At 57.4% G+C, this 26,313-nt stretch overlaps 8 protein-coding genes across 8 annotated transcripts; 2 read left to right on the forward strand and 6 right to left on the reverse strand.

The window, feature by feature from the left end:
* Positions 1-125: 125 nt before the first annotated feature.
* On the reverse strand, positions 126-2,413 carry BKA78DRAFT_356375 (putative MFS allantoate transporter; the record flags this gene model as incomplete). Its single annotated transcript, XM_066892050.1, has 10 exons — positions 126-163; positions 238-251; positions 317-488; positions 543-920; positions 1,004-1,328; positions 1,376-1,658; positions 1,706-1,803; positions 1,995-2,026; positions 2,109-2,115; positions 2,174-2,413. The coding sequence occupies 10 exons, from the start codon at positions 2,411-2,413 to the stop codon at positions 126-128; spliced, it is 1,587 nt and encodes a 528-aa protein (XP_066739535.1).
* A 2,190-nt stretch (positions 2,414-4,603) lies between these two features.
* BKA78DRAFT_37558 (uncharacterized protein) lies at positions 4,604-5,293 on the reverse strand. Its single transcript, XM_066892806.1, has one exon. The coding sequence runs from the start codon at positions 5,061-5,063 to the stop codon at positions 4,656-4,658; it is 408 nt and encodes a 135-aa protein (XP_066739536.1). The 5' UTR covers positions 5,064-5,293; the 3' UTR covers positions 4,604-4,655.
* On the reverse strand, positions 5,294-7,937 carry BKA78DRAFT_37570 (uncharacterized protein). Its single transcript, XM_066892809.1, has 2 exons — positions 6,981-7,937; positions 5,294-6,918 (listed from the first exon to the last, which is right to left on the reverse strand). The coding sequence occupies exons 1-2, from the start codon at positions 7,752-7,754 to the stop codon at positions 5,524-5,526; spliced, it is 2,169 nt and encodes a 722-aa protein (XP_066739537.1). The 5' UTR covers positions 7,755-7,937; the 3' UTR covers positions 5,294-5,523.
* A 4,286-nt stretch (positions 7,938-12,223) lies between these two features.
* BKA78DRAFT_324601 (mitochondrial 54S ribosomal protein uL11m) lies at positions 12,224-13,735 on the forward strand. The gene is made up of 2 exons (XM_066889305.1): positions 12,224-12,803; positions 12,947-13,735. Exons 1-2 carry the CDS (start codon positions 12,675-12,677, stop codon positions 13,355-13,357), a joined length of 540 nt encoding a protein of 179 aa, XP_066739538.1. The 5' UTR covers positions 12,224-12,674; the 3' UTR covers positions 13,358-13,735.
* Positions 13,736-16,123: 2,388 nt separating this feature from the next.
* On the reverse strand, positions 16,124-18,598 carry BKA78DRAFT_232705 (uncharacterized protein; the record flags this gene model as incomplete). The annotated part of the gene is made up of 1 exon (XM_066883802.1): positions 16,124-18,598. A coding segment is annotated over one exon (2,475 nt), but the record flags the coding sequence as incomplete, so codon positions are not given.
* Positions 18,599-19,217: 619 nt separating this feature from the next.
* BKA78DRAFT_272915 (uncharacterized protein) lies at positions 19,218-21,201 on the reverse strand. The gene is made up of 2 exons (XM_066885540.1): positions 20,507-21,201; positions 19,218-20,437 (listed from the first exon to the last, which is right to left on the reverse strand). Exons 1-2 carry the CDS (start codon positions 21,154-21,156, stop codon positions 19,549-19,551), a joined length of 1,539 nt encoding a protein of 512 aa, XP_066739540.1. The 5' UTR covers positions 21,157-21,201; the 3' UTR covers positions 19,218-19,548.
* A 905-nt stretch (positions 21,202-22,106) lies between these two features.
* On the forward strand, positions 22,107-22,433 carry BKA78DRAFT_356380 (Acylphosphatase-like domain-containing protein; the record flags this gene model as incomplete). The annotated part of the gene is made up of 2 exons (XM_066892051.1): positions 22,107-22,118; positions 22,173-22,433. 2 exons carry the CDS (start codon positions 22,107-22,109, stop codon positions 22,431-22,433), a joined length of 273 nt encoding a protein of 90 aa, XP_066739541.1.
* A 1,081-nt stretch (positions 22,434-23,514) lies between these two features.
* Positions 23,515-25,209, reverse strand: BKA78DRAFT_324612 (uncharacterized protein). The gene is made up of 2 exons (XM_066889306.1): positions 24,826-25,209; positions 23,515-24,729 (listed from the first exon to the last, which is right to left on the reverse strand). The coding sequence occupies exons 1-2, from the start codon at positions 24,848-24,850 to the stop codon at positions 23,738-23,740; spliced, it is 1,017 nt and encodes a 338-aa protein (XP_066739542.1). The 5' UTR covers positions 24,851-25,209; the 3' UTR covers positions 23,515-23,737.
* Between the last annotated feature and the right edge of the window lie 1,104 nt (positions 25,210-26,313).

Raw genomic sequence — 26,313 nt, forward strand, 5'->3', positions numbered from 1 at the left:
ACAGCGTTTACGAGTACGATGAGCGATATCCAGGATGCAGCTTTCGGGCGTACCGAAGTCTTGGTGTCTTAAACTTTGACATTTGCACGCTACATGCTTGCTACCATCTCCATTGCCAAGGTCCACTATAAAACATAGACGAATTCGGGGTTCTCCCTATCAGCTGCAGGCAAGTCAGCAAAACTCCGCCACACACGGACGACTCCACTCGGGGAAATGGGGGAAAACAAGACTTACTCAGATCAAGCCACCTGTGGATTCCTTCGTCAGCAAAGCTTGTTCACACGACAATGGTTCAAGGGCGGGCACCACTTACTCTTGGTTTTCCAGCTTCACGTATCCCGGTGCTGCCCGGATGGCGGCCTTCTTTTTGTTCTGCCATTTGCAGTAGAAGAAGATGAAGACGACAATCAGCACAGCCACCGACTCACACACCAGGATGATGATCTCGGCAGTCGTGTAGTCGTTGCCTCTGAAAGTTTGGGGGCCTACGATGAAAACGAAAATCAGCACCAGCACACACATCAAAATGGTAAACGCACCTATAATGTTGCCTACGCAGTATCCAATGAGATACAGGGCTCCCACGGTCGTCTTTTTGGTGTAGCCAGCAACGTTTGTTCCCACCAGCGACAGGAGAGCCACGAACGAGGTCGCTGCAGCTCCAGTCAGGTAGTAGCCAATCAGACGGCCGACATTCATGCTTTCGGGGAGAGCGATGATCAGGGCCACTCCGATGATTGCCGCGATGAGGCCGGACGTCGAAACAAGCAGACGGCTACCCAGCTTGTCTCCGAAATAACCGCACCCGACCAAGGCGATGATTTCGACAGCTCCAGCGGGCGTGCCGTACAGAAGAGATTGCTCGGAGGTGTAGCCAAAAGAAGTGATGAGGAGCGAGAAGAAGTTGGTGATTCCGCCTGCTGAGGTCAGCCTTTTCCCAGAGGATTCGGATAAAAAGCAGTCGAGTGGTCGCGCACAACTCTTCCCAATCTCCACTTACCGTTGGTGATGCTGGTGATGAGGGAGTAGAGGAAGAAGGCCCATGTCAAAGGATCCAGGAATGCTTCCTTGACCTGGTACATCTTCCACGTCTTGTTGCCAATACCCTGTTGGTTGACGCGGATGCGCTCAACTGCCAAACGCCGGTCCTGCTCCGACAGCCATCGACAATTCAGCTGATTGTCTGGCATTATGAAGAAGAATGCGATTCCGAGGCTGACGGTGAAGAGGCCAGTGGCGAGGAAAAGGATCTTCCACGGCTCGATGGAGGAGCCATGAATGTCGGTCCCCCGGGCGATTCCATACGCAACCAAACCACCGACAATCTAGACGCTGTCAGCTTCGACCTCCAGAAAATCCAGGACATTTTTACCTGTGCAACACCGTTGAAGCTGAACCAGATGCCCGTACGCATGCCCTGCTCACTCTTGGTGTACCACTGGCTGGTGAACAGGACGAAGCCGGGCGTGACGGCCGACTCGAAAAAGCCCAAGAAAAACCGCACGACCATGGCACCGGCAAAGTTGTTTGCTGCTGCGAAGCAGGTGAGGGAGACACCCCACATGACGACGTTGAAGGCCGAGTATTTGCCCAGTGGAAGGTATTGAAGCAGGCGACTGGTGGGCCATTCCCAGACCAGGTATCCAAAGTAAAACCTGGAAACGTTATGGTGGTGCTCATGCGGGTTGCAGATTCTTCTTACATGGAGCCCAGCCAGCTGTACTGGTTCGAAGTAATGTCGATGCCGCCCTGCGCGTGAGGCTCCTTGAGACCCATGATTGAGGCGTAACTGATGGTTGTCTGAGCAAGTCAGCAATCAGTGCTTCGCGTCGACGACTCGACTTGTTGCATCCTCTCAAGCTCGAATTCTCCTCGTCCTCTCCTCTCCCGTCGCGAGATCCTCGAATGTTCCCCTCGCTCGACGATGCGCCAGTCTTCGGTTGTATTTGCCACGACTTCGGGCCAACATAGACCAAGAGCATTCGACTTACCTTGTCCAAGAAGTTGACCATGTAGACCAAACCTGTCCCAAGTCAGCCCCGAAATTCCCAGTTCCCATTCGCATCGCCGACAAGCTCGACGCCCACGATAAGACAACCACTTACACAAAATCTGGGTGGAAAATGGTCAGCCATTCAGTCACAACTTTGGACTTCAAGATTGAACCTACCGGCATAATGTGCCAATCAATTTTCCTCAGCAAACGCTTATTCGTTTCCTCAGTGAGCTCCAAAACCTCGCCTTCGTACTCGGCCAGCGCTTTCATGGCCGCATCTGCATTGTGGCTGTGATCCAGGATTCTTCCCGCCACCTTCTCCCCTGCGACACTACCACCGACCGACTCTTCGACGACGCCATGAGACAAGTTCTTCTCGTCACCGCCCGCCGTCGCCGGCCGATGTTGCTCCATTGCGTCGAGATGTTCCAGTCGTTTTGTTTCCAGGCCGAATCTGTGGACAGCGGCGACGGTCGCTCGTTCAAATCGCACTACTCCAGTACGGCAGCTCGACTAGTGGCAAGGGTTTGGGGGAGCACGAGGATGCAAAGAAAGCTTATCGTCACACGAAATGAGAGCTGCGCGCCGCCATATGTACAAACGCGCGCCGGATCAAAAACAATCAATTTATCAGAGAGACGCGCCGTTGGGGCCAGCCAACTTCATTGCGGGAGCTACCCCAGCAGTGGAGTCGGCGATAAGGGTGGATAGCCGCCTGGTCGATTGTCTGATCCGACGACTCGCCAGGGCCCATAGGTAACTGCTTCCAAAAGGAACGACTCCCCGGAGCCAGTAGTGGCGACTGGACTTGTAGCGACACCGCACGCCAAGTCGAACCAGTGGATAAGAAGTAGGCAGGTGGTGGGCGGGTTTGCCGGGTTGTGCATACGTACGGGGTAGGGAAGCGAGACCGATCAGGATGTGGCCTCGGTCCTTCCCACTCTTGCCGGGGGTCTGGATAGCCTGGACGCGATAACACGCTACTCGTTCGCCATGCTTTGACTGATTGATTCTAGGAAGGGGACAGAGCAGCGCGCCACAAGAGGCCAACTTGCCCATCATCGTGTCGACATCACGATACTCGCCCGATGCTGCTGCTATCGCCAATTTTTGGCCCCATGGCAACATCCTAACCACACGCAGAACGGAGCAAAGCTCTGGCGATCAGGTCCTGCAGTAGCAAAGAGGCCATCTCAGGTCACGATACCAGGACAAACGGATTGTCTTTGCGGGGAAGGAAGCAACGAAGCCCCTCCGTCCACCATCAACCACATCTACATAGTAAAAACATGCCAACCGCTGCACCCATCTCTCGGCGATCTTCAGCTCAACCAATCGCAGCCCTCCCGCAGTACGCACAAGCAAAAGGCGCTAAACCAAGCTTCGCGGCTCTGGCATCGCCGCGCCGCCCAAACAGGAAGGTCGGTGCGCCTCGCCCGGCCTGCGATCAAGTACGGCGCGGGGACGCTCCCTGCGCGCCTTGGCCTGTCATGTTTTCCGATTTGCTGCTTAAAGACTGACGGTTTGTTCTGCGGGGCGCTGGTTGGCTGGTTGGTAGAGTGCTGTAGAGTTTCCTTCTTTTGTCGTCTTTACTCCTCACCACACCCTCGTCGCCGATTTCTCTCTTCGCCTATCCACGCCTCTCATCAACTACCTTACTTGGAAGACACGGTACAGTACGGTCCTTGCACGATATCTTCCACGTGCTCATCACGCCCTACCGCCGCTCGCTACGTAGCCCGCTCGCTCCCCGGCCACCTATCTGCACCTGACATCTGATAGGAACCCAGATGTAGCTCCAGGCGTCCCTGCGCAGGCAGGCAGGAGCCGCACCTTATCTGCGTGGCGCGCAGATCTGGAGCGGAATCGTGATGGAGGCAGGCAGGCGGCTATGGTACCTGTGTACCTTTGCTACGGAGTACTGCGTGGCCGAGGGCGGCGGAAGTGCACCTACTCACTCGCTTCTGCCGGCGGATGATACTTGCAGCGGCCTACGGGCGGAAGGGACATGTGGGTGCGTGGATGGGGTGGGTGTCTTGGCAGCGTGATAGTAAGCTTGGCTTTCTTTTTGGTCTTGTTGGCGGCTGTTGGGAGTGGTGGTGGTGATGGGCCATGTGGTTTGGGTAGGTGGATGCTTGGGTGGGTGGGTGGGTGGATTGTGTAGAGGATGATTGAGTGGACGGCGAGTACACATTCGGCGACTTTGATGGAAAGACAATGAGTGAGTGCGAGGCGAAGGAGACGTCACTTCTTCCCTACACTTCACGTCCTTCCAACACCTCCTCCCTCCTGTTCTCCCTCACACCCTGTCCTCTGCAACCCAAGCAAGTCTGCTCTCTCTCTCTTTCTCCCCTTCCCACCACCACCGCAGTGGCTTGGTTGCAAAAGAAATGGCGAATCCATCCCAAGGCAATAAATACATGTGTGATACTTGAATGCACCCTATGCAAAGCCACACGTCTACGAGCTCAAAAGGGCCCAAAGTTGCCATTTCCTTTCCATTGCAACCCTCTGTGCCTTAGTTGTCCTTCTTCCCTCACCATCACGGGGTAAGTAGGCATTTCAGTCACACCACCACCACCACCACCACCACCACCACCAACTCAAACAGGAGAACCTCGTAAATCATCCCATTCATTCATTCGCTCGTTACCAATCAATCAATCCATCGATACTGTACTGTACTGTACATCCATCCACTCAGTCCCCGCCGCCTGCTGACTTGCCTGCCTTGCCGCGCCCAAACAGCAAAGCTGACCACAGCTCGCTCTCGTGCGTATTTTTCTTTCCTATTCTCCAGTCGTTGCCAATAACACCACACTCCCTTCTTTGGGCTGGCATTGCATCTCGTCATTTCTGGCTCTTCGTGTTCGTCGTCGTCGTCGTTTGCGTTTCCGTTGTATCCGCGTAAGAAGAAGAAGAAAATAAAGAAAAAAAAAAAAAAAGAAAATGGATTCGACGCAGCTGTCTCGCGTACAAGAGAGGCAAAGGCAAAGACAAAGTTCGTTACAAGAAGGGAATATAGATGTTGGGTAAATCGACTGGACGTTCGTTCGACCGTCATGTGGTTGCGTGTGGTTGTGTCTGTTGGGTGGGTTGGTGTTGGGTATCATAGTGGCGTTAAAGGTAGGTAGGTAGGTAGGGGGAGGCGAGGGGGTATATCTGGGCATTTCTTCTCCTGTTTTTTTTTTTTCTTCTTCTTCTCTCCGTCTCCTCCCCTTTTTATTCGTTTCATCTCATTTGTGCACACCGAGCCAGCCAACTGTCGAGGCGTTTGGTGTCCACCGATTCATCCGCCGCCGGATCGCGGTGGCGCGGCAAGACTGACAGACGACAGCCCCAGGGAGGAAGGGCATCAGAAGCAAACCAAACGGAGCCGGCTGGCCGGCCGCGGCAATGAAGGCGGTCTCTCCCTGGCGGTGTGTTCGACAAGCCGCCGACTCGAAGTGTTTGTTTCCTTGTCTTGCGCCATCATCATCATCCACCACCACCACCACCACCACCATGACCGCTCGCTCACTCGCTCAATCGCGGTTGATGACGCGCAAGCTGCGCCGCGGATTCAGGAGGACGCCCCTCGTGCCCCAGAAACTGGGCTCCTGGCCCGCGAGCAGGTCGTCGGTGCTGCTGACGTCGCTGCCTCGCCTCATCAAGCCGACGCCGCTGCCGTAGCGCTCCCGCTCTCTCCCACCGTTGCCTCCTCCAGCAGCACCACCACCAACCGCCTCTCCCGACCCCGCGCCGCCTCCGCTCCCGCCAAAGCTCGTGTGTGCGCTGTGGATCGCAGCATTTCCCGAGCTGCCCGTCGTGCTGCTGTTGGTCAGCAAGCCCGTCGTCAACCAGTGCCCGCTGCCGCTGTTGCCGTTGTTGGCGCGGTTGTGCCCGATAGCCGCGCCGGCGGCGAGGGCCCGCTCGCGGTCGCGGTCGTAGCTCGTCTTGCCGCTGCTCGAACTCATGTCGACGCTGCCGCCGCCCGCGGGGAGCATGGCGCCCGCGCCCAGCCCGCCCACGACGGCCTTTTCGCGCTCCCCTGAGCCGTTGGAGCCTGTGTTGACCGAGGCGTTGCGGCCGTGGCCGCCGTTGGAGTGGTGATTGTGGTGAGATGCCTGCGCCATGGCGACATGCCGCTTGTACAGGGCGACCTGGCGGCGGTATATCCAGGCGCAGAAGCCAAAGTAGGCGGCGCCGACGCCCGCGACGCCGGCAATGACGCCCGCCACAATGGCGCCGACGTTGGGTCCGGTCGACGTGTCGCTGTTTGTGTTGATGGTCGTCGTCTGCGTCGTCGTCGGCCCGCTGATGGTGTACGTCTGCGGCTTGCCCGTCGCCAGGGGGCCGGCTGTGGCGCTTTGCGCGGGCGTCGTCACTGTCGCGCCCCCCGTCGCGTTGCCGCCGACGACCTTGATGACGGGAGAGGGCACCAGGTACGAGTAGGAGCCTTCGAGGCCCGAGGACACGTTAGAGCCGGCCTGGTTGGGGTGCTGGCTCAGGGGGTTGGTGGCAGGGTCCGACAGTGCCGTGTAGCGCGTGGCCCAGCTCAAGCTCGACGCATTAAACACATACACGCCAGGCGAGTCGCACGAGAGCTGATCGCCGACATAGCCGCCGACCAGGACCATCTGCCCGTCCCAGATGTTGCACGTATGGCCGGCGCGGGCGTACGGGATGCTCTGATCGGTTTGGTCGACCGAGATCCACGCAAACGCCGGCATCGTCAGAATCCACATGTCGTTGTACTGCGTTTGGTCGTTGCCCAGGTCCTGCCCGCCAAACATGTACATGTTGTACGAGGAGCCGTCGGCCGCGGCCGCCACGACGGCGCACGGGTTGACGCGGATCTTGGGTGCGGTTCCCGTCGTTGCTTGCTTGTACCAGGTCGACGAGGCGATGTCGTAGACGTCGAGCACGTTCATTTGCGTCTGCTGGACATTAGCATGTCTCATGTAACATTCAAGTTGAAGAGCGCGTCAGAGGTACTCACGAATGTCGAATTGGTCCCGCCTGCCAAACCAACCAGAATCCCCTCGGCGCCAAAGCCCGGGACAAACACCAGAATGCCATCCGCGCGCTCAGGGAAACCGCTCGTGTCCTGCAGCCCGCCCTCAGTAACATTCCGCCACACGCCGTCGGCCCCCGCCGTCTTCAAGTCCGCCACCTCGCCATTGCCGTACCCGGGAAACGTATACTCAACCAAGCTCTTGAGATAGACACGCGCAATCTGATTCGACCAGCCCTGCGTCGTCCACGTGTCGAGGTGGCCGCCAAAATAGAACCCACGGCCCAGCGATGCGATGTTGACACCGGCGCCCTCGGCGGCGCGCTGGACGCTCTCGCCTGCGCTCGCGGCGTGCGTGCCTGCCGACGTCTTGGGGTTGGCGTGCTCGGTCCACGTGGATGACGCGATGCTGTACTCCCACAGCGAAAAGGCCGTGGGGTAGTCGGCCTTGTTGCCGTTGGTCGAGTCCTGGAACTCGCCGCCGTACAGGTACAGCGAGGAGCGCGAGTTCCAGAGGTAGGCGAGCGAGACGGCCGGAGGGCCCGATGGCTTGGGGAGCCCCGTGAAGGACGGAGACGAGATTTGCCACGATTTGGAAAGATCGAGCGTCAAGAAGTCATTGTCTTGGTGATTGTCAGCCGTGAGGCCGGTAGTGGTGGTGGTGAAGAAGAGGTAGGTTGATATTTTGCTTACTCCATGTGTTGCTCGACTGCGAGGCATCCGTCTTTGCTCTGCCGCCATAAACATATAAGGTGCCATTGACAACAGCGGCTGTAAAATCACTCGACGTATCAGCGCCTTGATCTCTTTCTTTCTCAACCAACAACAACAACACACTCGTCAAAACAAGAACAGGAAGAAAGCTCAAACGTACTGGCTTGACTCCACCGCGTACACACGTCCGTCGGGCTATTCTCCCGTTTAACAAGCAAGTCTCGTGTCCCTCCTTTTTCTCCCCCTCTCCAATCTTTCTTGTAGTAATCCACCCGCGGCACGCTCGCCTCGGCGCCCCATGTAAAGGTCCGTCTGGATCCAGCCAGCACGGGCAGCACCACCATGGCCAACAGCACCATCAGCCCAACTTTGTACCCCGTCCACCAACCGCGTTGATCGCGCGCCGCCGCTATGCGAGCGCCTCCAACCAGCAGCGCGTCTTCCTCTTCTACCCCACCTCTTCCTGTCCTACTGCTCCCTCCAAAGACCTCGGCGTCGGGCGAAAACCGCACCTTGATGGGCGACCTGCTTGGCGCGACGACGGGGACGACGCCGCCGCCGGGCGTCGGGATGGGGACGAGCGAGTCGGCGGCGTCATCCAGCAGGCCGACCTCGCGGAAAATGGATTTGCGCCGCGGGTTGGCGGCGGTGATGGGCGGCATCATCTTGGGGTGATGGGGCGGCGCGGCCATGGTCGACGTCGACGACGACGAGGGCCGGCTCATGTTGTTTTGTGACAGTAGGATATTCGTTCGGGTCGGTCGTGCGATGTAGAGCGCAATGAGAAGACTGGGATTGTACGTACGCGCTGCTAGCGCGGAGAGCGAAGGAAGCAAAGGATGTAGACGGAGGTCAGCAACAAGGCTCTCTCTTTCCCTCTGTATCTCAGCAGAGGAGTGATGCGCTCACTCTCGCAGCATCGATAGACAGACTGACAGCGCGAGCGCGCAGACGTCAAATGACGTAAGGCTAGCCAGCCGTGCGGGCGCGGGCAAGGGTTGGAGAAACCGGGATGAAAAGCAGGCACGCACGCGGAGTTGAGACGAACTAGATATCTCCAGTCCAGCAAACAGTCTCCGGCGCTCTGTTCAGCCAGCGAGTCGAGTCCAGTCCAGTTCAGGCGCGCCGGGATCAAGATGTTTTCTTCCAAGTCGAATCAAGCGTCGACCCGCGAGCTTGGCTTCGGTTGAATCTGCAGCGAGCACGCTCTCAGCTGCGCAAGGGTGAGGGACCAAGAAGTATCTTTTTGGGATCCGTTTCGTTTCGTTCGTCGATAAGCCAACGGCGGACCGGCCGTCAGCCCCCGCAAAAGCGCGGACGGAGAGGTTGTGGAGTAAGATGGGTGGTTGGCGGACGGTATGACGTCTCGTGTCCGTCGCCACCTGCGCGCTCCCCGTGCAGGCAAACAGGCGGGCGGACGGTTGTCAATATGCGCGCCGGCGCCACGAGAGACGCAACTAGGTATGTAATGATGAGCGTTGAGCGAGCGTGCCGATCAGCGATTGGCGCAGCGATGGAATGTCGGGGACTCCGATCCAAGATGACTTTTTCATCCAAGCGACAGGCGACGGTGGTGATATAACGATGGTTGTCAAAGCGACTGGTTGTGATATGCTCTCTTCAAAGAGCACCGGTGACCATGGCACAAGGTGTGGTGGTGCGATGGAGCGAATGCAACGTCCTGTACAATTACACAGACAACCAAAGGAAGCGCAACAGACGGTCGAAGCGAATGAGGAAGTTGAATTCAAGCGACTGATAGGCACAGAAAGGAGATGGAGGAGGTTGTGGTTGCACAAGGAAACGGTGCGACGGGAAACATGTCAAATGTCATGTTCCTAGGTAGTAACCAAGGAGCTCCAAGAGCCCAAATCAGGCATAGACTTTTTTGCCCGTTTCGAGTAGATGGTGGCCTAATGCGCCCAATTACCTTGCCTATCATGGAGGTGGAAAGCACCGCCACTGCTACCACCTGCTGTGCCACACGACCGACACATAATCCAACCTTTCCGCTGACATGTCCGCAGCTTGAAGACGACGACAACAGCTTCGACTGACAGACAGACAGACAGCGACTGAGCTGTTGCGTCGCGCGTCGCAGCAGACAACCATGGCATCCTCTCCCCCATCCAAACCCGCCCTGCCTCAAACAAACAGCTCGCCCGTCTCCCTCCCATCCCATCCACTGCCAACTGGCAGCCAGGCCCGCCGCCACAGCACAGCGCGACGCGGGCGACTTCTCTACCACCGACTGTCTCCATCATTGTACAACTCGTCTTCTTGCCGTGACGCATTTCCATTTTCCCGGCCCGCTAAAGACGGGACTGACGAGTCCACTGTACCAGTGACGTTGACTTGTTGGCTCACCCGTCTTTTTACATGCCTTACCCCTTTGCCGCACCCGTATCTTCTGACAGCATACGCGACCTACCGACGGGAGGCTGACACAACGACAAGCTGCTCATTATTCGTTTCTACGTCCGTCCGTCCCGTCTCGTCTCCGTCGACAATTCGTCTACCTAGCGCAGATCGTACGTTGTGCGTCCAATCGATCAACTACCCATCTATCTACATGCATGCCGCTGTACCGCCTTCGTCCCACAGTAGGCAGTCCGTCCTGCAAGATACACGGCACATGTACAGCACAATGCCTCCATCTTCCTTGCTGCTGCTGTGGCGTAGGTCGCTGCTTGATTCGACCGGAGACCGGCTCTCACGCACCCGTCCATCTGTGGTGGTTTCCCGTCAGGCTAGGCTCAGGCACCACTGCATGCACACCACAAGGCCATTGTTCCTTGCTGGCTTGGCTTTTGGCATCCAACCCCCTTTCTTTTCCACCCACCGAAGAGCGGATCAGCTTAAGCGCCGTCCGTTGTAAAAGATCGAGACGACGATGAGAAAACAGTTGCGTTGCAAGGATGCGTCGCCAACACCTACAGATATTCTCTCTGCCCTACCCTTCGCGCGGCGATGCGCAGACAGGCCGGTAAGATAAAACCCGGACGCGACCCGCTGCATTGGACGCACATCGCATAGCTGCTGCGACGAGACAGATGGAGCAGAAAGAAAGAGATGACCAAAGATAAGACGAGGTGGTCTCTGTCTAATCCTCCACGCCCACGTCCTCTTCCTTGAACCGACATTCTCCTTTTTCTTCGAGGTCACTCAAATCACTTCGCCGCCCCTCCCCAGTCACTACTCCTCTACACAGACCGCATACATACCTATAGCCCCAGGGCCCACCATATAGACGGACCGTCCCTGCCGGCGTCGGGCACAAACATTCCATTACTCCACCCCTAGCGCCTCAACGGGCGCTCTGCCGTAAAACACGTACCTGGCTAACCAGTTCGCCAAGGGGCGCGCCGTTGGAAAAGACGAGACAACCACACGTACACCTAGCCCCGACTGATCAAGCGGTCACGCTAGTTTCGCAACAAGAAACGCTCTAGAAACATGCGGCGGCGTTGTTTCTTAGCAGTCTTCTGGCTATCCACCTGAGCACGGAGTAGCAGCAGCAGCCCGATAAACAGGGAAACGCAAAAACGACTGCGGAGGGAAGGTGTGCGTGGATAGGCAAATGGGTCTAGTGTCTTCCTTTCCCTTCTTCTCTCTAGACGTTGCCGCTAGCCACATATCTCCTACCCCTCAGAGCAAGCGCTCCAATGTCGCTAGGCGGTTAGTTAGTGCGTAGAGTTACTATAAGGGGGAAAGGAGGGGGGAGAAGGGGTCAAGTTATTACCCTCTCTAATTAAAATCCTGCCCCTCTTTCTACCCTTTCTGCTCCTCCTACTCCTACTAGCAGGCTTTTATATATTGTTATATGCCCCACTATCACGCGCCCTACATTATCTAGGTAGCGCGGTGGGCATCCACTACCGCGTTATATTATCTTCTGCGTATATAACCTATCTAGTATAATAGACACCCCGCGCAACCCTAGCAAGCCTGTTAATTAGGGTTAGTAGCAAGCCAGCCAGTCTCTTGTACTAGGCTCGGGCGACTGCGTGTGTACTTTCTCCAGAGTAGCAACAGCGGGGGAGACAATACCTGGCGCATCAAAGTAGATTTTATTATTTAGCAAGTAAGAAATCAAGGTACGTGCGTATAGCAATCGATCAAATACCTTGCTCCAATTTGACCTGGACATTTGAGCTTGTATAATGATGGCTATCGAGAGCATTCAAGCACACTACAGGTCGCCATTTCTGTTGCAGCCTACCGTGAAGACAAGAATGGTGGCGTTGCCGCCCCACAGCTTCAACTGCAATATGCCAACACCAAAGCCATTCGATCTCGTCATGAGCATCGAGGCGTGTTGAACGTCGGTCCCGTCGTTTGATTCGGCCATGGCCTAAGCGCGCATTTTTCCGCCCAGACCTCCCTCCTGTCCGCCCCGCCCCACCCTCCATCCATTACGGCGCGCCACACCGACCCCAAGCGCAGCGGAACACCGAGCGGGCGGCGGGCGGCGCATCCAGACATCTTCCGTTGTCCGCTAGACCATCGACGACATTTTGCTGCTGCCATCCAATTCGACTTTCTTTCCCCACCCACCACCACCGCTACCTACCGCCACGCCCTGCACGCCGAAGCTCGGTTGGCTGTCACGCCCGAGTCGATTGATTGATCGACGGCTTGCGCTTGAAGTGGAAGAGGAAGAGCGGCGCACATTTCCTACGACGACGAAGAAGAAGCGGATAGAGAGCAATCCCACGCGACCAGGCACGCCACTCACTCGACCGCCTCCTACCTCCACCACCCAACTCCCCCACACAATCAACCTACCAGCATCCTCGCTCTCCCGCAAAAAAACGCCGCAACACCTCGATCCGACACCGCGTCGCAACGATTCGTCATCCATCTTGCCCGCCTCGAGCCGCGGAATAAACCACACCTACCTCGACCTCATCCTCCTCCGTCATTTTTGAAAGTTGAAGGCTTTTTGTTGTTGCCGTAGCAGCCATGGCTAGGAAGGCGCTCCCAAAGGACCAGATCGTCAAGCTGATTGTCGGCGCGGGCATGGCGAGCCCGTCGCCGCCGGTCGGTCCGGCGCTGGGATCCAAGGGCGTCAAGAGCATGGATTTTTGCAAGGTGAGTTTGTTGCATACATCACACAGACGGGGCATGGGATGAAGCTCGAGGTTCCTGCCCAGGCGAGAGCCGTCGCATTGCCTCTGGAACCAAGGAAATAAACGACAGACACCCAGCAGCACGGCTAACACCACGCGGCGCAGGAGTTCAACGCTCGCACCGCACACTACACGCCGGGCACGCCCATCCCGGCCCGCATAACCGTGCGGCCGGACCGCTCGTTCCACTTCGAGCTGCGCACGCCGCCGACGGCGTCGCTCCTGCTGGCCGCGGCGGGCGTCTCGCCCATCCGCAACAAGATCCGCGGCGCGGGCAATGTGCCGGGGCCCAAGAACAACGTCGAGGGCGCGCTGGGCGGCGCCAACACCAAGGCGGCCGAGGGCGTCAAGGGCAACGCCGGCACGGGGACGGTCGGCAAGGTCAGCTTGAAGCATGTGTATGAGATTGCGCGCGTCAAGAGCCAGGAGACGCGCCTGGCCGGCGTGGGCTTGGAGAACTTGTGCAAGTGTGTCGTCGCTCAAGCCGCGAGTATGGGCATTGTGGTTGTGCCGTAGGTAGGAGGGGGAGGTTTGGTGGGATGGGGAGGGAAGAGTGCGCCAGGATGTGTAGATGGGTGGACACGACGCTGTGTGTTGCATAGGTGAGGGGAGAGAGAGAAAGGATAAGACTCATAAATATCTAGATTTTTGTTTGCCAGCTTTTGGCAGCAGCAAGCAGTAGCGCAACCCCTAGCGCCCCACACGTCTCAAAGGCAAAAGTAAAAGCAAAAGAGGAGACGTCTACCTCCCACCTTCCTAAAAGGAGAGAAAAAAGGGCCTGGGTCTCGTACAATAGAACTGCCAAGGAGACACTGAGACGAGCGGTGAGGTCCATCAAATCAAGCAATGTATCAACTCGCCTCAATAAGGCGGCGCACGTATGCTATTCTCTCTCCCTCTCTCTCCCTCCCTCATTCTCTTGTGCGTGTCTACCGTTGAAAAGCAGCAAAGCGTTCCCCTTTCTCCATGCCGCGCTTTCCCCATCCATCCCCCTTCCCTCGTTCCCATCTCATAACATCATCAACAACAACAACAACAATGGTGACAGCATGGCGAAATAATAGCCCAAGACTTTACAGTAGCTTTTAGACATGGCATCACATTCCCACATGAGAAAGAGAGAGAGAGAGAGAGAGAGAGCAATGAGTTACAACCACCACCCCACTCAACCCAACCATCATATTTAACGAAAACTCGTCCTCTTCACTAAAAAGAGGCCGTCGTCGTGGCTGCCTGCAGGCTCATGTCGTAAGGAGGAAGTGTTGAAGCTACTCCCATCTTACCCCCTCCTCCCCAAGTTGCGCATGTATGCATTTACGCCATGCCACCACGCATACATAGCTTGAGCGGAAGGACCCTACTTTGGGAAAGAAAGAAAGAAAAAGGTAGTGGGGTTGGGTAGGTTACGCGTCGTATGTAGGTAGCTCTAGCAAGCCAAAAAAAACCAGGTACGAAGAGCGAGAGAGCTCATTATGCACTCACTCTACTCCAATAGCAACAACATCACTCATCATCCCATCTAGTTTAGCTAGAGACTTACGGAGTAGTAATATATAAGCAGCTAGCTAATGTGGGAAGGAGGAGGAGGAGGAAGGGAGGAAGAAGGAGGAGAAGGAGGAGGAGGATAAAGAAAGGCAAGGTAGTATAGATGCGGCAAGAAAAATTGGATGCAACATATAGAGATGCTTTAGGTAGGGCGTTGTTAGTATGCATGCATTCGATTCAAATCACCAACACAGCAGTCTGGTCGGGCGTCGTCTCATCTTCCATCCCTACCTACACTATTATACCCATCGCGTCTCAATCTTATCCCACTCGACAACTGCAGCATTTGTCCATCTATTTGTTAATTCATTCATTGCTCGGTCCCTTCATCATCACTCATGAGCATAAAGGATGGTTAATAGTCGCGTCAAAAGGTGAAGAGAGGACAAAAAACCCATATATTCAACAACCAGCACCAACAACCAACAACTTCTTCTTCTTCTCCTTTCTGCTGCCTCTAGAGCCAGGCAGGCAGGCAGGCAGGAGGGGGTATAACAACAAGAAGGGCAAATAAAGTAAAAACGCGCAAAAGGAAAAAAAAAAAAAAAACACGACCTCCTTTTTTCTCCTCTTCTCTCCTTTGAAAAAAGAAAGATTGACAAGAAGTTATCCATAGCCGCCAAACAAAGAGACAAATCCTGCACACCACCCTCACCACTTCTTTCCTCATCCCTCATCCTTCAACCACCACCACCCCTCCCTTCCTCACCCCTCCAACCACCCCTCCACTCCACTCCACCCCTCCCATCATAATCGTGATTAAAAGAAAAAGCGAAAAAGAAAAAGAGCAAAACACTTCTCAAAAACTAACTCCTCAAAAAACGACGAGGCGAGGAAGAACCGGCAACAACACGACACTCATCTAAACAACGTGACGAAAACGTATAATAGCGCAGCGAGGCAGAAGGGGAAGGAAGGGGAAGGAGAAAGGAGAAAGAAAAAAGAGCAGCGGCGCCTGGCGCGCGCTCGTGGGCGGGGAGGGGAGGGGACATGTGGTAGAGTAGAGGGGGGATGGATGGATGGCGGAGGAGGTGTGGTGAGGAGAGCAGAGCAGACCCCAAACGAGAAGAGCGAGGCCAAGTCTCCCTCTCCAACCGCCACTCCGCCAGGAGGGAAGAAACCAGGACGAAGAAAAGAGAGAGAAAAAGGGACAAAAAGACTCAACGAATCAAAGCCAGCGCCTTGCGCCTTGCACCAATCCCATCCCAACCCAACCCAGTCCAGTCCAGCCATTAACCGGCAACTTTTGATCGGAAAAAAGGACAATATCAATCCAGCTCAGAACCTCCAACGGGGCTTATTATCATCCGCAGCGCGGTGGCCCTGCCGACTCGCGGTGCCGCGATAGCCCGCGGCGCTGAGCCTGCCGCCGGTGCGGCTGCTGGCGCGGCTGTCGCGGCCGCCGTTTGTGCTCGTCACGCTCAGCCCGCCGTCCAGACTGGGACGGGCGCCGCCGCCGCCGGGCACGATTTTCGGCTGCGGCAGCATGCTGATGCGGCGGCTGCCGCCCATGCCAAAGTCGGTGCCGGGGCGGGGTGTCTTGCGGCCCATGACGGGGCTGTTGCACTCGGACTCGTCGTCCTCGCCCGAACGGCGGCGGCCGCGGCCAGAGGGGACCGACTGGTGGAACGAGAGCTTGGACGACGACGTGGTGCGCATGTCGAGGCGGGTGTAAGCGTTGCGGGACGGAGTGCGCGGAGTCATGGTCGTGCGTTTGCTCTTGCCCGGGGCGGCGTGTCCAGGAGTGGTGGATGCTGGCCGGGGAATCGAGGATGCCGGTGGGGGAGACGGAGCGTCGTGACGGACTACGGGTGTGCGCCTCAGGTTTGCCTGGGACGAAACGGCGCGAAGTGAGCGCGGTGGAGTCGGATCCTTGTGGTACGGTGAAGGGGTGGAGAGAGAGAGCGGTTGAAAATTGTGACCTACGGGTGTATCCTTCATGTTGACGGACGTGTTCCAGCGGGGCTTGTTGGACGTGGGCTGGGGGAGTTGGGGCCGGCGGACCGCGGGCGTGGGAGTGGAAACCGAATAACGTGGACTGGGAGACTTTTCCTCAGAGGCACTGGACCGAGAAACCTGGGTCTTGCGGGGAAGGGTCGAGGTGGGTGTGGGCAGGCCGGAGTAACGCTTGTTGGCTGCGGATGCGGAACGAGTGCTGTTGAAGCTGCTCTGACGAGACTTGAACGCCATTCTCTGCTCCCTCTCCTGCTCCTTGCGGCTCATGACGACCGAAGAGGCAGGCGAAGTGCCGGGCGTGTCAATGACGCTGCCAGCAATGGACTGGCCATTGGAGAGAATGGTCGAAATCGAGTCGCGGAGCTGCGACGTCTGGTTGACATTGAGATCATCGATGCGCTCCTGCATCTCCTTCATCTGCACCTCCAAAGACGCCCACTCGCGCCGAATGTCGTGTTGCAACCGGAGGATTTCGCCGTTGACGGTAAGCCGGTCCTTTACTCCCTTGTCAATAATGGCCAAGACGCGCTCAATGGCGGGACCGTAGTGGATCTTTTTGGCCTCGAAACTCTCAATCTTCTTCGCCGTGGCGTGGGCATCGGTAAAGTACTCGTTGGTGTCGAGGGCTTCGTGCAGCTTCAGCAGGCTCCGCTTGACAGACTCGCACATTTTCCGTGCCTGGTTGCCGGCGTTTCTAAACACCAGAACCCACCTGTCCTCACCTAATTCTCGCCGCAACGACTCTGCGTCGCGCTCGAGCCTGTTCCATTGCTTTTCAAGAGTGTCACACTTGTTTTCCAACTCGCTGCAGGCGCTGGGGAAGACGGGCTCTGCGCGCACCTGAAACTGCGACAGTCTCATGGGCAAAAAGTCGAGCGAGGCGCGGAGCGGTTGCATGCGGGCAAACAGGGCCAAAAGATTCGAGTCTTCTTGTTGTTGTCCAGGTGATTGCGCGGGATTCGGCGGCGGTAAGCTGAAGCGGTTCGTCAAAAAGGCCTTGGTGTTTGGCGGAGTCTCTTCGACAATGGTCTCGAGGGCCTCGATGTCCACGCCGCCATTTTCCGTGATGCTTTCAGCCATGAAGCTGCGGTGTCTGCGCTCCTCCATTTCAAAGACGAGCCGGCTTAGCGCTTCCATCTCGAGACCAATGTCACCCAAAACCGTATTCCACAACTCTTCCCATTCCATGGCAATCTCGACCTGCTCCTTGACGCCCTTGAGTTTGCTCTTAATATCCGACCAATCGTTGAGAATGTGTTCCATTGCGTCCACCAGCATCGTCAATTCTTGCATAGAGATGCTCTCAATGTCCGGTCTCGTCTGAAGCTCCTCAATTGCAACGACAAACACCTTGATGAGCGTCTCAAACACATTGATGGCCGAATCCACCTCGTCCAAGCCTTCTCTTCCCGCCGCAGATGCCCATTCCACATCATCCTCGGCGTCCAAACCGTTCAGCACGTCCGAAGCTTTTGCCACCCACACGCGAATCTGTCCAGCAGCATCGAAGAGCGCTCTCGATGCGCCTCGGGAGGTGGGAATGGCCGAAATTTGCGCTTGCAACGACGTGGCATCGGGAAGCTTGATCGAGGTGAGTTGTTGGATTTGATTGGTAAAGGACACGCGCGAGAGCGTGTAAACAGACGGCGCGCGCGAAAGGTGCTTGTAAATGGTATCGCCCCGGTCCTTGTCGAACTCTTCGGGCTCCTCTTGGGGTATCGGCGGCGTGTCTTTTGGCGGCGGTGTCGGCGGGGCGGATTCGTATGGAATGGTGTCGTTTTGGCTGGATTCTGGCTCCGAGGCGTGGGGATCCTCGCCGTTGGACATGTCGGGAAAGGTGTGGTCGCCCTTGGCAATGCTCTCCAGCTCGGGCAAGCTGTACTGCCTCAGGTACTCCTCAAACGCGTCGGTTTCGCTGTCGTCGTAGTCGGAGGCGCCCATCCTCTCGCTGAGCAGCGACGAGTGGTCGCTCAGCTCGGGGGCCAGCATGTGGGCGTCGGCGGAATCCCTCTCGGGCAGGCTGTTGTTGGTGGCAGAGTGGTCCGGATGGTGGCGGGGAGCTCGGGAGCCGCTCCAAGCTCTGCCTCGTCGCTGGATGCGGATGGAGCGATCCTGTGCGTGGAGGCGGTCAAGCTCGCGCAGATGATCTTCTGGAATGCGCCCCACTTCGCTGCCCTCCTTGGTGACGATGCTGTGCTTCTTGTAGTGCAGATCCAGCAGCTTCATGCGGGCCAGGAGCCCGGGCGACAGCTTGCGCGCGGCCAGGCGGCCAGCGTTTGGGTCGACGGGCGAAAGGGAGGGATTCGGAGCGTGGTTGACAGGCCCGGACTGGGTCGCGTCGAGGTGGGTGTTGTGGTTGGGAGAAGCCATGGGGAAGGAGGGAGCGGAGCCTAGGTACCAGCAGGACACCTAGGCTAGAGACAGAGGGGAAATGAGAGGCCGGAGCCGAGCTGGAGCAAAAGTCGGTGTCGGAGCGGCGGGTTGGAGCGACGGGAGTGGAGGCGGAGCTGTTGTTGTTTCTGATTGTTGACACGGCGAGACAGGCAGTGGATGGTAGCAGTTAGGTTGATGGAGTGGTGCACAGCGAGTGGCTCTGGGCTCCCGTCCCGGTCTGGCCTGCAGCGGCCGCCCGATGGTTAGCGCCCTGTCGACACGGCTTAGTCTGACTACCGCATCAACGTCGACGACTGACGACCACCAGCCACCTCGGACAAAACCTGCAGCTTACCTGGGATGGTTTGCTTTTGAAGTCGTGTATGTGTGCTTTGCTGGCCTGGCCTGACTTGGTGGAGAGCACAGAGATGGGGGCCGATGTCGATGACTAGACAAGGATTGCTCCGGGGATCTAGTGGGCGGCGGCAGTGGCTTGCAGGGTGGAGAACAGCAACAACAACTTCAAGAGTAGACGCTCTGTTGCAACAATGCTCTCCAAAATTGTCGTGAGTGCCCAGCAGCGGCAGCACCGTTTGATTAATTGCTGGCGCGCCACGCCATGACGGATGCGGCCTGCACGTAGATTGCTCGCTTGGACGCGCCAGGGCAGGCCTCCCGGCTGTTTACAAAACACTTTTGTCGTCATCCCTTGCTTCAGATTTGGGGGACTTCTCTCCATGAATAATATTACAAATGTACAAAACCAACGGGGTATCGAGAGCGACACGCACGGCCAGCATCCAAAAGCCGATCCAAATCCTAACAAACCACTTCTACGCAGCCGGCACTCCGGTCCCCTCGCTGTCAATCTTGAGCGTCGGCGTCCTCGTCGACGACTTGATCCGCTGCTCTCTCCACTCGCGCGTAATCTCCTCCCTCACGCCCTTGCACCACTTTAGCAGCGCTTCGTCGAGCTGCACCCACGCCTCTGGCCGCTCGCCGTGCACCACCTCCATGACGTTGACCTTGAGCTTGATCTCCCACCGCAGCTCCGCCGCCTTGACCCAGTACCGCAGGTTCTCGGCGCACCGGTACGGCAGCGACGTGTCCTTGTGGTACGTCTTGATCTCCTCAAACTGCCGCCGCGACTTGCGCACCAGCTCGTTGTGCAGGTAGACGAGCCGCAGCCCGCTGTGCAGCTTGTGCAGAAACGGCGTCGGCAGCTCGTCCGCCTCGCTGGGATCCGTCCACGCCGGCAGCTCGTCCGTCGAGCCCTCTGGGTCGAAGGATTTGAGAAACAGCCACTCGCGCTCGCGCTCTCTGCCCGTCCAGTCGCCCTCTCGCCAGCTCCACTTCTCGCGCTCTGCCTCCTCGGCCTGCTCCTTGGCCTCCTCCTGGTCCATGAGGCTCTCAATGTCCTTGATCCAGTCGTCAATGGCTTGCCGCTCCTCATCCCTGATGCCGCCCTCAAAGTCGCGTCCCGCCATGCGCTTCAACACCTCCAGGACCTCGTACAGCTCCTTTCGTATAGTCTTTTCCGGCTTGATCGAGTACAGCATCTGGGGCTTTTCGTGCGCCGTGTAGTAGTTTTTTGCCGCCTTGATGGCCAGGGTGATGTTGTCGAGAATGTCGAGACCCTGCAGCTCGGTCCAGTCCTGGCGTTGGGGGAGGGGCTCGTTTTCCAGCTCCGGCGTCATCTTGCCCGCCGCCTCGTACTGCTTCCTCTGCTCCAACGCCCGCGCCGCAATCTTTTCCGTCTTGGCCGACTTGACCTTGTACTTTTCCAGCGACTCGGCCGTCCGCGTCTTTTGCAAAATGTCGCGCGCGTCCTGCAGCGCTTCCCTGAGCTCCCTCCGCAACACGGTGATGGCGGGCAGCGGCGCCGTGTACATGACCTTGTGCCGGTAGGTGCTGACCGTGGGGGGCAGCATGGGCGGCGGGGCGTACTCCATCTTGGCCTCGCCGTAGTCGGCGACGGGGCTGTCGACAAAGGGAATGTCGATGCTCTCGGCAAACATGGAGCCGTCGTCCGAGATGAAGGAGCTGCGCTTGCTGGCAGCGTCATCGTCGAGCTTGAGGGAAAAGTCCGAGTGAGCCCTGTCGGCCGTCGTGTGGACGCCCTCGGCCGCCTCCTCGGCCTTCTTCTTCTTGCGCCTCTCCTTGGCGATTCTGCCTCCCTTGTCGTCGAGCAGTCCCGTTCTCGCAAAGTAGTACTGCAGGTGCGAAATGGTCCCGAGGCTCTGCACGCTCTCTCTGTTCTTGGCCGAGTCGGCAAACTCGGTGCCCTCGGGCCTCATGTATCCGCGGCGGCCGTTGGGAATGCCGCCCCACGACAGGCGCGAGCTCCTCGAGCTGCTGCCGCCGGAGCCAGAGCCAGAGCCGGAGCCAGACGACGAGGCAGACATGGCCGACACGGGCCGGTCGACGTTGGGAGCCGTCATGAAGGTGGGAGACAGAGCGGGGGGACCGGGGGATACCGAGCGCTCCGAGATGGCTACATGGTCGGTCATGGTGTAGCGGGCGGCGGCGGCGTGCTGATAAGGTAGCTTGCTTTCTCCAAGACGGTGGAGGGGGATTCTATCAGGAGACGTTGCTGAAACGACAGTGTCCTTGGGAGGTGCAGATGGAGGGCGGCGTTGAAACGTGAACAGGACAAAGGACAGCAAGAGTGTTGAGAGGGACGACGGCGAGGTGAAGCAGGCGCGAAAGAATGGACAGGTCAATTATTCTGGAAGCTTTCGGTTTGCGTTTGCGGCCCAGCAACACGGACAGAATGTCTATTCTCGGATGGCGGAAATTAGCCGCAACGCAACGCAACAACGCCGGGAGGAGGCGATGAAGAGGGACACTGAGGCCGGGCGGCGGCCCCGTCGTTGTCTGAAGTGCACGCGTTTCGAGAAGCGAGGTGGTGGTGTTGATACGTAGAGAGTCGCCTGCCCTGCAGCAGCAAGACGGCCGGCCATGTGGCATATAAACTTGATCCCTGAAGGAGCCAGCGGGACGGGCGGGCGGATTGCAATAATCGGCCGGGATGCCTTTGTTGCGCCCCTGAGAGCTACCGACTGCCTTGCCATGAGCCATGCGAGAGTGCGTGCGTCTGTAGGGCGCCACCGGCCAATCTGAAGTCAATGGCCACTTCTCTAGTCACCACAATCTACTATCCCTGGGCGATCGCCTGGAGAATGCCTTTGTGCGCCATTGGAGTGAAGAATGCAGTCCAAATATGCTGCCAAGACCTACGTCATCGCCGGGCAAGGTACATGTAGTCGAGGTGAGGTGTAAGTGCCCAAGAAACCAACCTCACCCCAGACATCAACTCCGCCCAATCTGCAGAGCATCAAAGCAACCATCTGAACAATAATACATGAACCGCTTCTTCTCCACACGCATCATGTCCAAACGCGTGGGTCCATCACTCTGCTTCACCCCTCCCCCACCACCCATCTAACGCCCCCAGATATCCTTCCAAGTAACGGGCCGCGTCCAAGGCGTCTTCTTCCGCGCCTCGACCGTCGAAGCGGCGCAAAAGATCGGCGGCCTCACGGGCTACGTGCGCAACGCCTCGGACGGCAGCGTCGTCGGCGAGGCGCAGGGCGGCGAGGACCAGCTGTCCCAATTCGTCCAGTACCTCCACCAAGGCCCGCCCGCCGCAAAGGTCGACCGCGTGCTGCAGAGCGATGTTGAGCCCAAGAGCGGCGAGAGCGGTTTTGAGCAGTGAGTCTTTCTTCTTTCTGGATGTTTTGCTGAGTTGGGAGTTTGAGCGGTTGACGTTGACGATGCGTTGTAGGCGGCGATGATGAGATGAGATGAGATGAATGCAGCGCAGCTACTCCCTGGAAAGAGATTACTTACAGACTGCTACGACTTGACGACCAGAATGCAAGAACAATAGATAAGACCTTTACACACTTCAACCAACCAACCTCTGCTTTCCCATACCTGCGTCAGGGCCACACACCCAGCTCTCTACAATCCAACCAATTCACAACCATCTCCTTGACCAGAAAAAAATATAACCATGTCAATACCCGCGCAAGCATGCACTGCAGTCTGTACGACCGTTGCCAGCAGCCACGACAGGCCGTCAAATCCCATCCAGGATACCCCTTCCACATTTCGCTGGGCATGCCTGAACGCACCACCTCCATCACCTCCACCCCAACATTGCGGTTGCTGTTGCTCTCCCCTGAGCTCATCTCGAGTCCATGTGTATGTAGACTACGACCGAAGCACCAGAATCAAACCATATCACCCACCAACGCCCCGCCACACCGTCCATACCTAGCTGCCAAACGCACACGCCCACCTTAGCTGCCGCGCTCCTCCCACCCATCCAGATGGCGCAGCCGCCGCCGCCGCCGTCCACGCAATAATCAGGCGCGGACGCTAGCAACGCAACGCACCAAACCGCTCCGACGCTAGCAGTAGCACGCCCGCCACGCCACGCGGGGCGCCGAACACGACGACGACCAACCTCAAGTAGCAGGTGCTCGGCGACTACTGGCGGCTGGCGGCTATTGCCAATAACGACATCTAGGTAGGTACAGGTACGTGGGAAGGGTCGAGGCTGGAAAATGAAATTGAAGGTGAAGGGGAGGGGACGATGGAAAAGGGTGCTTGCTGGGCCAATCGGCGGCGGGAGGTGGTGCGGAATGACTCGAGAGGTAGGGAGGGGCCCTGGTGGATGGGTGGAAGCTGAAGACTGAGGAGGTTTTTCGGTGGTTGTTGGTGTGTTTGTGAGAGCGAGGCAACGCTTTGTTTGTGGAGGACCACGGACAGAGAAGCAGACAAACAACGTATCTTTAGACATGGAATTGGAAAATGGGATACATACACGCGTAGCTCCAACGCCCAGCGCTGCGATATGAACAACTATGAACCACCCACATACACCGGTCTAACAAGATGCTGCCAACTGCCCCGTCCGTCTCGCTATACCCCATAACTCCAGTCCAAAGGAACAATTGCAAAAAGACCTCACCTCGTTGTAGTTGCTGCCACGGCCAAAAAAGTAGAGAACAATCATGGAATCGTCACAATCAGCTTTCCCTTGGTCTTGTTCGACTCCATGAGCTGATGGGCCTCGACCACCTGGTCAAACGAAAAGACCTTTTCGACGTAAATCTTGAACTCGCCCGAGATGAACCTGGGGAGTGCAACCTCGACCAGGCGGTCGCGCAGCTTGCCCTGGTAGGCTTCGTCGCGCGAGCGCAGGCTGCTGCCCTCGTAGCGCAGGCGCTTGCCGATGAAGGCGGCAATGTCGACGCCCTTGCCGTCCAGCTTGGTGCCCCCGAGGAAGCCCAGGTTGACAATGTGGCCGTCGCGCGCGGCGGCGTCGAGGTTGGGCTGGAAGAAGTCGGCGCCGACAAAGTCGACAATGACGTCGACGCCCTTGCCGTTTGTCGCGTCCTTGACGCCCTGGACCCAGTCGGACGTGGTCGAGTTGAAGGCTGCGTCGGCGCCCAGCGTGTCCTCGATCCAGCGCACCTTGTCGTCCTGGCGCGCGGTTGCGTAGACGCCCGCCGCGCCGTCCGCCCGCGACAGCTGGATGCCCGCGATGCTGACGCTGCTGGCCCCCGCGTGCCACAGGATGCTCGCGCCGGGCGCGAAGCCGCCCACCAGGTACATGGCCTGCAGGGCCGTGATCCACGTCTCGGGGATGCCGGCGCACTGCTCCCAGCTGAGCTCGTCGGGCTTGTGCACCAGCATGTGCGTCGACACGGCTATGTACTCGGCGTAGGCGCCGCCGTACGCCAGGCCGAAGACGGCGTCGCCGACCTTGAAGCTCGCCTCCGATGTGCTCCCCAGCGCCTCGACGACGCCGCTGAACTCGACTCCCAGCGTCTTGGGGGCTTGTGGCGGCACGGGGTAATTGCCCTCGCGCTGCAGCAGGTCCATGCGGTTGAGCCCAAAGGCCTTTACGCGGACGAGGGCTTGTGAGGCCGTGGGGACGGGTTTTGGCGTTTGGCCGTTGATGAAGAGGGCCGTGGCTGGGCCGGTGCCGTTTTTGATGTCTGCCCGCGCGAGGAATGGAGGTTAGCCCTACTGTGCAACGGCATGGTGGACGACGACGACACTGGCGTGTGGCGGACGGGAGGAACAGGACAGACCAATTGCTCGCATAGTCTCAGACATCGTGAAGGCAGGCTGGTAAACGTGCGTTTCTCCTTGGTGGCGGCGGCAGCAGCGTCTCGATGAAGCGGCAGCGTGGTGTAGCGTTTCTGGAGACGCATGTGTAGATACGTCGTGGAGTGTATATATATAAGGTATACGAGGAATTATATGTACAAGAACCAAACAAGGAAGGAACCCAAGAAAAAAATTACGCGGTAAAGATGCGATCAAGAAGGACGGAGCGGAGGCAGGTGCGGATGGGGGAATAGGCTCTCGGTTGCTTTGGCCGACTAATGACGTGAGTGCAGAGGTGCTGCTGTTCGGGTGTCGTGTCGAGGATGGCTGCGCTGCCGTTTTCCGCGTCGATGGGTTGACACACCCGACCCGGGTTTGGGCTGCCGTCCACTCTGCTGCGTGGTTGGTGCTCCACTTCTCCACTCCACCTCACCCCCCGATTTCTAAGCTTCCCTGCCCCAGTCCAGACCTCGTGGCCGCGCTTCTTCATGCCATCTCTATCTCCGGAGGGCCATAGTTGCCACAAGACTCGAAAAGAGACGGAATGTTCTCGTTTTGATGGTGAAGGAGGATCTTGTTGATGCATCTCTTTTCCTGCTCTAATTGGCCGTCCAGCCATGCCTTGCTTTCAAAGCTCAGCACTTAATATCGCACAAGTGTCCAGTCACAAATTCCTGATTCACAGATAGATGGGAGATGACTATCGGCCCGCAAGATCAAGAATAGAGGAAGAGAAGGAACAAGACAAGGTGATTTACACAGCATCGGATGTGTTCCTAATTCCTCCTAAATATTCAACTGAGCAGAGAAAGGCTGGTGCACTAGTAACAATACCCACCCTGTTTTCCTTCCCATCTCTTCTCATCAGGTCTATAGCTATTCTATTCATTTGCCTATCATCTCAACCAAACCACATCCACCTACCTACAATCTATACCCGAACATTGCTACTAGACCTCATCTTTCCAACCACCTACCTGCACTATCACCACAGCACCATTCATTGCGTTGCCTAAAAGAAGAACCAGAACAGGTACGCAGACAGACAGACATTTAAAGTATACTGGTCGTGTCAAGTGACATGGAGCACTCCAACAGAGACGATGGATGGAGAGCGTGAAGGCCAGAAAGAGGGAAAGTAAAGAGAGAAGGAAAGATAAGCATACACACATACACATGCCCTTGCCACACCACACCATACGTGACGCTTTTTGTCATGCTTTGGATAGGCATCCTCCTAAAAGGCAAACAAGCTCCCACCTCACCGACTGTCATTGGGCCCCCTCTCTCTATTCGGCGCCCCCCGCCTAGCCCTCGCTCTCTGATTACTTGCTCTATTCGACGTCCAGTGTCACCGTCTTGATCCACTGTAAAAATCGTCACTCAACACACTTTGCCCCTTACCACCCCTCCCCTACCATCCATTGCGCCTAGGAGGTCTGAGCAGCAGGTAGGTTGGCAGGTAGCTT

Source organism: Phyllosticta capitalensis (assembly GCF_038381095.1).
Source record: "Phyllosticta capitalensis strain CBS 128856 chromosome Unknown BKA78scaffold_11, whole genome shotgun sequence".
Taxonomy (NCBI): domain Eukaryota; kingdom Fungi; phylum Ascomycota; class Dothideomycetes; order Botryosphaeriales; family Phyllostictaceae; genus Phyllosticta; species Phyllosticta capitalensis.

Excerpts from the sequence above, each read along its gene's own strand:
- BKA78DRAFT_37558 (XM_066892806.1), bottom strand. The coding sequence starts at position 5,063 with ATGACGGTCGAACGAACGTCCAGTCGATTTACCCAACATCTATATTCC.
- BKA78DRAFT_272915 (XM_066885540.1), bottom strand. The coding sequence starts at position 21,156 with ATGACGGCTCCCAACGTCGACCGGCCCGTGTCGGCCATGTCTGCCTCG. Across the intron at positions 20,438-20,506 it reads CAAAAGACGCGGACGGCCGA|GAAGCAGTACGAGGCGGCGG; the intron begins GTCGCTGGAAAA and ends GTTGGAGCAGAG.
- BKA78DRAFT_324612 (XM_066889306.1), bottom strand. The coding sequence starts at position 24,850 with ATGTCTGAGACTATGCGAGCAATTG. Across the intron at positions 24,730-24,825 it reads TGAGACTATGCGAGCAATTG|ACATCAAAAACGGCACCGGC; the intron begins GTCTGTCCTGTT and ends TCGCGCGGGCAG.
- BKA78DRAFT_37570 (XM_066892809.1), bottom strand. The coding sequence starts at position 7,754 with ATGGCACCTTATATGTTTATGGCGGCAGAGCAAAGACGGATGCCTCGC. Across the intron at positions 6,919-6,980 it reads GCGGGACCAATTCGACATTC|ACGCAAATGAACGTGCTCGA; the intron begins GTGAGTACCTCT and ends AATGTCCAGCAG.
- BKA78DRAFT_324601 (XM_066889305.1), top strand. The coding sequence starts at position 12,675 with ATGGCTAGGAAGGCGCTCCCAAAGGACCAGATCGTCAAGCTGATTGTC. Across the intron at positions 12,804-12,946 it reads AGAGCATGGATTTTTGCAAG|GAGTTCAACGCTCGCACCGC; the intron begins GTGAGTTTGTTG and ends CACGCGGCGCAG.